Here is a 7,918-nt window from a genome sequence, read left to right as displayed (position 1 = left end):
CAAGAAAAATCATGGGAAACGAGATGAATCACAGAACATACATATGTATGCTAATATTACGTTTTAAGTTACTTACAGGCGTGAGTACATAGACCTTTTATAATAAAAAGGCTAATGTAATGTTTTAGAAAAATTGACATGAAATGTTAATACCTTTTATTAAGGTACGAGAGATGATAACGATAGAATAAAAATCGCAATTTTAATAGTGAAGACAGATCTCGACTAATCTATCTACAAATCTAGTCCCTGAATTTGCCAATGGATTTGTTTATCTTCCGCCAATAAAAGAATCAGAAAATTCTAGATAAAATGGACCAGCCAAGGAAAGAAATCTTCCATGTCAATGAAGTGGGGAGATATTCCCCCACCACACAATAATGACATTTTAATCAAACATTTAAAAAAAAAAAAAAAAAAAAACCATTTTTACACGTCAAATATTATTCTAATTCAGCCTCCTCTCCGGTCTTAACCCGTGGGCCCGTGAACCGACCAAAAAAAGAAGAAAAAAAAAAAAAACCTGTGTGCCCGTGGGCCGTGACGATCGTGAATATCTCACATTTATATCACACCCTGTGACGCGCGTATCAGCCCATATCACCTCCTTCCCTCGCCTTCTGCCTCAGCGACTCTCTCTCTCCCTCTCTCTCCCTCTCCCTCCCCCTCCGTAGTCCCTCTCTCTAACCAGAGCTCGACCCAGTACGAATTGGTGGTTCCAGTTCACGCCTGTTCGAAAAAGCTCCGATTTTGCAGCGTGGTTCCGACGCTGATTGGCGGGCGCGGCGAACCCAGTGGCCCAGGACCGGCTTTTTCGTCAATCGGTGAGTCCTCTGTTCTCTTCTCTCGGTCGGGTTTTGACCAGTTTCGCTTCCAGTAGTTCATCTCAGGCGTGGGTTTTTGGGCTCTGGGCTTTGTGTACTCCCCAACAGTGCCGTTTAGACTCGTTCGCTGAGATGGGTTCTCGCAGCGTTTATGTGCAGGGGCGTTTGTTGTTCCGCCCCCTGTTTTCTTGATCTCCAGTGACGGTTCTTGTGTCCGCTTCGTCGGGTTTTCGTGGCTTAGAGATTGCGAGTTGGGTTGTGATTTTTTTTTTTTCCCGACGTCGATGGTTTCGTCCGTGTCTTCTTTCTTGTTATATGGGTGGCCAACCGTTTTCATTTATTTTAAATGTTCATCTGTTTTGGAGCTGGATTCTATGTTAACTTTGTTCTGATTTGGGCGAAGCATTATGTTGTGGGTATATGGTAATCTGTATTACCCTTGTGTTTTAAAGATTGCTAACACCGGCTGGCTTGTAACTTGTGAATTTCAAGTACCACTTTTAAGGGAAAGAATTACCTTAGGAATTTGCATTGGGGCTTAAATTTCGAATTCTACATCATGTATCTTCCCATGAATCAGCAAAGCATGAACATATGGCTTATGTAATCTGATCTTCTATTAAGAATCTGAGGAAAAGTTTTATTTCTGTTTCCCAATGAAAACACCTTTTCTGTCCTTAGATGAAGGATGTATTTGGGAGTTTCATGTCTAGGCTGCTGAGAATCACTACTTAGTGGGTTTGATCATGGATGTTATGGGATATTTGTGACCAAGTGGGAAAGCAAGCGAAGATTTATGGTTCTTCCCATAACGGAAGGATTTTGGGTCTTATGGTCATGGTTATTGGTGAATATTGATTCAGTTGGCTGTTCTAAGTCTAATTTCACCCACGGAATGGTGAACTGTAACTGGTAGATTGATGCGGAATTTAGTGCCTTTCGATGTTGGAAGCTTCTCGCAATAGCTTGCTGTTTATGGTCTGCCTGATTGCCATCAACCAACTATACTTATGTCCTTAAAGAGTTCTTCTAGAGAGAGATATATATGGGTGGGCATGTGGGGTGGCAGAAAAGACTTTGAGAGAGAGAGAGAGAGAGAGAGGTGGCTTTTGGGAGGGGAAGGGGGGGATTCAGCAATTTATTAGGTGTATTTGTGGGGGCAGAGACTTTGAGAGATTCTGCCAATAAATTTTGAAGTGTACCATTGATATATTCCTCATAGTAGAACAATGTTATATTAATATGTTCCTCTCAGAATAAGATTATGACCCGAATCACAGACTTAAGTGCTCTGAAGCTATTGATTGAATAAACTTTGATAGGGGACTCAGCATCACTGAATACCTTCTATCTGCCAGTTTTCTATGGTTTATTTAGAGATTTGGTCATTGGCAAAGTACCCTGATTCAAGATCATTCTGAGGCCTGTTCTGAAGCAGATGCTAGAGCCTAGTTACTCATGTTAGTGTGAGATGATTTTGATCAATTATCCTGAACTAGGGTGGAGATTTACGCAATTGTACTGAAGATTAGATTACACTTCAGTGTGTGTTTCAGTTCCATACAACCACATAGTAATATTGTGGGGCAAGTAGGCGATGACATCATATCTTACCAGCAGATCTGTTTACTTTTTCTTTTATTGCTATTGAACCACTTCTAATCTGAGTTTGTCTTCTTGTGCATGATGCAGGAAAGGGAAAAATATTCCTGTTAAAGTGGGCAAGATGTCGTTAGACCCCCATACTCATGAGGATGTCACGCATGGCTCTAGTGATATAAACAAATCTCCCTCAGGTAGCCAGAGATCAATACTTCCTGGTGCAGTTGACTTTGAAGGAGCCCGATCCAGTGGTTTTGAGTGCAATATATGCCTAGACTCTGTGCAAGATCCTGTGGTCACGCACTGCGGCCATCTGTACTGCTGGCCTTGCATCTACAAATGGCTTAAAGTTAAGGATACTTCTGCTAAAGAGCTAGAAGAGCAGCAGCCGCATCAATGTCCTGTGTGCAAAGCCGAGGTTTCCTACACAACTCTAATTCCACTCTATGGCCGTGGCCGAACTAGCCAACTGTCCAAAAATGAGGGTCGAGATCTGGGCAATGTTGTGCCCCGTAGACCACTTGGTCTGGTTGGCGGGTCCAGCATGCCAGGACAGATCAATGCTACCTCAAGTCCTCTCCTAACACAACCACCTTATGGTGGACATTTCTCTCTTCAATCACAACCATACTATTCTCAAGCTCAATTATTGCATCACTCGGTTTCTCCTATGCTTAGTCTAAGTGGCACAGCCACAAATATCATCTACCCCATAGTTGGTATATTCGGTGAAATGGTGTATGCAAGGCTTTTTGGGAACTCGGTAACAAACTTATACACTTATCCAAACTCGTACAGCATGGCCGGAAGCAACCCTAGGATGAGGAGGCATGTATTGGAGGCCGAGAAGTCGCTCAGCAGAATATGTTTCTTCCTCCTATGTTGTATTCTGCTATGTCTGCTTCTATTCTGAGTTAGATTTTGTTTTTCTTCATTCCATTTTGATGTCAATGAGATTGTGAAACAAATATAGGCACAGTCAGGTACGCCGGGTTTTTAGGTAGTCGCATTTCCTGAGCTGCAATACATGTAGAGTTCCTAGTTTGGCTTGATGAAAGGTCAAAAAACATTATGCCTACGCCGCTTGTAACTTCTGAGATATGGAAAGAATTTTTCTCATCTTGAGTTGTGCTGCTCTTTGGTCTTAAATGGAGAGACACGCTCGCTCCTGTAGTTCTTCATTGACCACCATTCGAGGACCGACTGATGATTCGTATAGCGAAAGGTTCTATCAATTCATGGACCCACGCGAGTTAATTTTCCTTCTAGATAGCCAGAGAAACGCATATGAGAAGTGACAAGGCGATGATTCAATACTAGAAAGGGTCCCATTCTTAATGACCATTTAAGTTCATTTTCTGAACTTGGGGTGGATGGCTTCGGAAGTGATGAAATATCGTGGCTCACATCACATGGGGATTCACATCAGGGCAATAACTTCCTATCGGGGCAGATTTAGCTATGTCGTCTGCCGATTCTCGTCCAGGCAATGACTTCCATCTAGAAACGAGAATTGGTTACAGGCAATGCGGAAGTCAAATCTCCGTCGGCCATCTTTTCCATCTCCCATCACATTACTGATGCCTTCAGCCTGCCGAGACGTTATGGAAACTTCCAGAACAGGGTCATCTGCCTTGCTCATAAATGGCCTCCTGACCTCTCCACAACAGACCAACACCATTTTTTTTTAATTTTCTTTTTATGGAAGAAAGCAAAAGATCTTCATGATGACGAGGGAGCTATTAATATGGAAGAAGCAAGACACGACGTGACACGACCTTCAAGGAAAATGGCGGGTGGACAAAGCTCGGTAGCCTCTCGTTTTCTGTCTTCATTTCTGGCAGTGGTTCTTTGTGGAGTACTGAGGATACAGTCCTTCATTTATGTTTTAACCAGGGAACCAAGTAGACGCGCAAGAGGGCTCTATATTTGGTCCATGCCGTGTGGTAATGAAGATATAGTCTCTGAAAGCAATTGTTTGGAGCTTCGGTACCGCCTATATAAATTATTATTCTAGTCTCTTGAATCTTGGAATGTTTCAAACTTATCTGTTCAATTTTCGAGAAAACTATGACTCATTTGATAACCTAATTAAGTATTGAAAACTGATAATTTTGGCATTTTATGAGACAAAGTTTGTTTGATAACTTTAAATAAAATTGATTTGAAATATTCAATTAATTCCAAAAATTCACTTAACCTGATAAGCAGGATTGGGTTGACCTAATTTGTTCAACAGGAAAATAATTGATGATAAATATAAATCTTGCTAGATATAATAAATTAAATATCCTGCTAGATATATCGATAAAAAACTACTTATGAAGATCTTTTTTTTTTTTTTTTTAATGTTTGGTGAGGGATGAATTTTCATTTTTAATTATCATCAAACAACTTTTTAAATTTTATTTTCAATACTCAACATTTTAACACTTAACATTCAGTACTTAAATTTTCAGAACTTAATTTTCCGTTCCTTTTTCGTTGCATTACTTGATTGTCAAAATAGTATTGTGTTTTTCCCCACATGGCAACTTTACGTACCTGGTTCGGATTTTGCCACATGGCAACTATTTGCCACATTAAATCTCAACCTAATCTCTTAGTTGTATGTTGTTGCACATACATACATACACAACCATATGCATGCAAGAGACAAATCCTTTTTGCACCGTGATTACGTCTATCGATTTTTATTAGGGTTTTTATTAGAGATGGTAAGACTCATATACTAAATAAGCTTACTATAAAGTATGTGGCAAATTATAAATAGTTTTCAATTTAGCGGTCCATTCAAACACCCAACATGATTCAGATAAATGCGATGTGCATTGTAAACATCAATAGCAAAATCCGTTTTATTTACTTATCTTTTTTATTTAGTTTCAAAGCGAAACTTCCGTGAAACCTTCGCGGGCGACCTTAAGGGCACATGCCCCCTTTATCGGCCTGATAAATTCAAATGCTACTATATATGCACGATTCCAAGATCATTAGATTTTTTGCCCCTTGGCACTGCCTTAATGTCAGAAAATAATCGCATATTACAAACAAATCGAACAAATAAAGGAGAAAAAATGAATCGTCAATCACTTTAAAATAGTCAATCAACTCAGAGAGTGGAACGAATGAGGAAAATATTACTAATCACCACCTTATACCATGTATAAAACTGTCTATGTACACCCTTTATCTACGTGCACAACGGCTAAGTGCTAATAACTTGTGTTTTAATCTGTATATATGTGTGCGTATCTATAAGTAGAACCAAATGACTTTCTTTTTGCGTGAGAACGATGCAACGCCTCCTCCATCACCCCCGCCATCATCAGTTGATGCCGGGGCTCGGTCCGGAAGGTGGCACCAACGAACCCTTCGGCAGCTTCATCAACAGGGGCAGTATCCTCTCCGCGAGCTCACACTTCGAGTCCCCACGCCCACCTCCCGGAACCCGATCATGGATCGCCAGAGGCCGTGCCCGAGCCACCTCCGCGACGAGGCAGGTGAGCATGGCGAGAGCCACCAATGCGCAAAGGACCATCTTGCAGCAGCTCCAAGGTGGAGATCGAACATCCATGTTTTTGCGGTTTTGGTGCTTAGTAACTTGTACGAGGAGAAGGTGCTTTATATAGTGTCCGCCCGAAAGAAGCCACGGTCAAAAAAATGGCCGGCTCTGCTTCGACTGAGATATGGCGGTTTAATTAATTTGCCGTCGACACGCATAGAGGCTGTTCACACCTCAAGGAAAGATGAAGTTTGTGACTTGATGAAATAGCCGGCACACGTTATTGCAAATCATACGACCAAAAGAAAAGAGGAATCTAGGTTGGTCACTCAAAAATTAATTAAGGGCCGGCAAAAAGAAGGAGAGTTTCTCCCAGTCTTGGGTACGTTCACAGATCACAATTTACAGGTAAGAAGTTGGTGGAAAAGGATGCATACGAAGCATTTTCATAAGACCACACGTGAGCACGAGCAGGCGCTACTGTTCCTATGGATGATTTCGAGAATCAATTGATCGAAGTCTTTGTGCCAACAGGCATGCGATCCTACCGGTAAAGGGATTGGGGCGGTGGGGTTGGAGAGTACTAGATTCGGGGTTTGATCCTCGAGAGTATCACCCATCAGATTTACATAAAAGAGAAGAACAAGATAGAAAAGAACATTTGTGTCTTTGTTGTGACGCTAATGATAAGCCACAGATCATACCGATTCAACTAGACATACTTCAGATTTGATCATCCAGGATTCGTGTACGATGTTGTATTAGTCCACAGAAAGCGTAATCTGATTTTCTAATTGGATATTGTTTATTAAAAGTTGTTTAACGATTATGAGATTAACAAAGAGAATGGCATATTGAGCCGCTTTCGCATTCAATCTGATTTTGTAATCGGAGACCGTTATCTCTCTAATGGTAGCTGTCGAATGATTCAGATTATCAAAGAGAATGGCATATCAAGCCGCTTTCACATTTGCCTTCCCGTCTCGATCTAAGGGTTATATTGATGAATAGTTTTGACGTAGCACTCCATTTATAGGATTCTATTCTGCACACCATTGGTGAAAGCTTGAATTTTATTAGGGTTGGAGAGTATCGAGTTTGGATTCGATCCTCGTGAGCATTACACACACGTGTACAAAAAGAGAAAAAATTCGTGTCTTTGCTGCGCCACTAAGGATAGGCCACGGATCATACAAATTCAACTAGACATACTTCGGATTTGGTCATCTGAGATTTGTGTCCGATGTCGTATCAGCTTGCATAAAGTGTAATTTGATTTTCTAATTGAAGGCCATTATTTACTCATACTTGTTTAATGATTATGAGATTAAAAAAGAGAATGGCATATTGAGCCACTTTCAATCTGATTTTCTAATTGGTGATCATTATTTATTCATATTTGTTTAATGATTAAGAGATTAGCAAAGAGAATGGCATATTAAGCTGCTTTCACATTCCTGCTCTCATCTTGACTTAAGGTTTATATTAATGAATAGTTTTCACGCCGCACTCAATTTAGAGGATTCTATTCTACGTCCATCAGTAGAAGCCCGATTTTTTTCATAAACGATCTTATCTCATGGATGTGAATACAGCGAAGAAAGGGTTCCCACCAAATTTTCATGAGCAATTAATTGGAACAACGCTCGCACTTCATGATCTAAACACGCCTTGCAACAATCAAGATCACGCCAGTTAATTAAAATCTAACTCAAATGGTAAAGAAATAATTTGGCGAAAGCGTTGCTAATCAATCGATGCGTTTGCTTAGCCCGATCGAGATTAGAACTAATGGCAATGTAATTACAGGCATCATTAGATTAGGTTGCCTTCTGCGTGGGCCAAATCTCATTGATCGGGCCGGATTAGCCTATCGGGCTCAGATTACGCCGAGCCCGATAAGCCATCTAGGCCCGATAATCTTGGACAGGGTGAGCCCGGCCCGCGAGCACCGTTTGACTCGTATTCCTCCTCCGCTGCTTCGACT

The 7,918-nt window shown here is 41.0% G+C and overlaps 1 protein-coding gene across 1 annotated transcript; it reads left to right on the top strand.

The window, feature by feature from the left end:
• The first annotated feature begins 656 nt into the window (after window positions 1–656).
• On the top strand, window positions 657–3,545 carry LOC104424902 (E3 ubiquitin-protein ligase RMA1H1). Its single transcript, XM_018865536.2, has 2 exons — window positions 657–824; window positions 2,517–3,545. Exon 2 carries the CDS (start codon window positions 2,551–2,553, stop codon window positions 3,337–3,339), a length of 789 nt encoding a protein of 262 aa, XP_018721081.2. The 5' UTR covers window positions 657–824; window positions 2,517–2,550; the 3' UTR covers window positions 3,340–3,545.
• Window positions 3,546–7,918: the final 4,373 nt, after the last annotated feature.

The sequence above is a fragment of the Eucalyptus grandis genome, chromosome 11 (genome assembly GCF_016545825.1).
Source record: "Eucalyptus grandis isolate ANBG69807.140 chromosome 11, ASM1654582v1, whole genome shotgun sequence".
Lineage (NCBI taxonomy): Eukaryota > Viridiplantae > Streptophyta > Magnoliopsida > Myrtales > Myrtaceae > Eucalyptus > Eucalyptus grandis.
The sequence above is the reverse complement of the archived record's forward strand: the minus strand, read 5'-3'. Positions and strand labels throughout refer to the sequence as shown.

What these genes read in the sequence shown, in the direction of transcription:
- LOC104424902 (XM_018865536.2), top strand. Translation starts at nt 2,551, where the DNA reads ATGTCGTTAGACCCCCATACTCATGAGGATGTCACGCATGGCTCTAGT.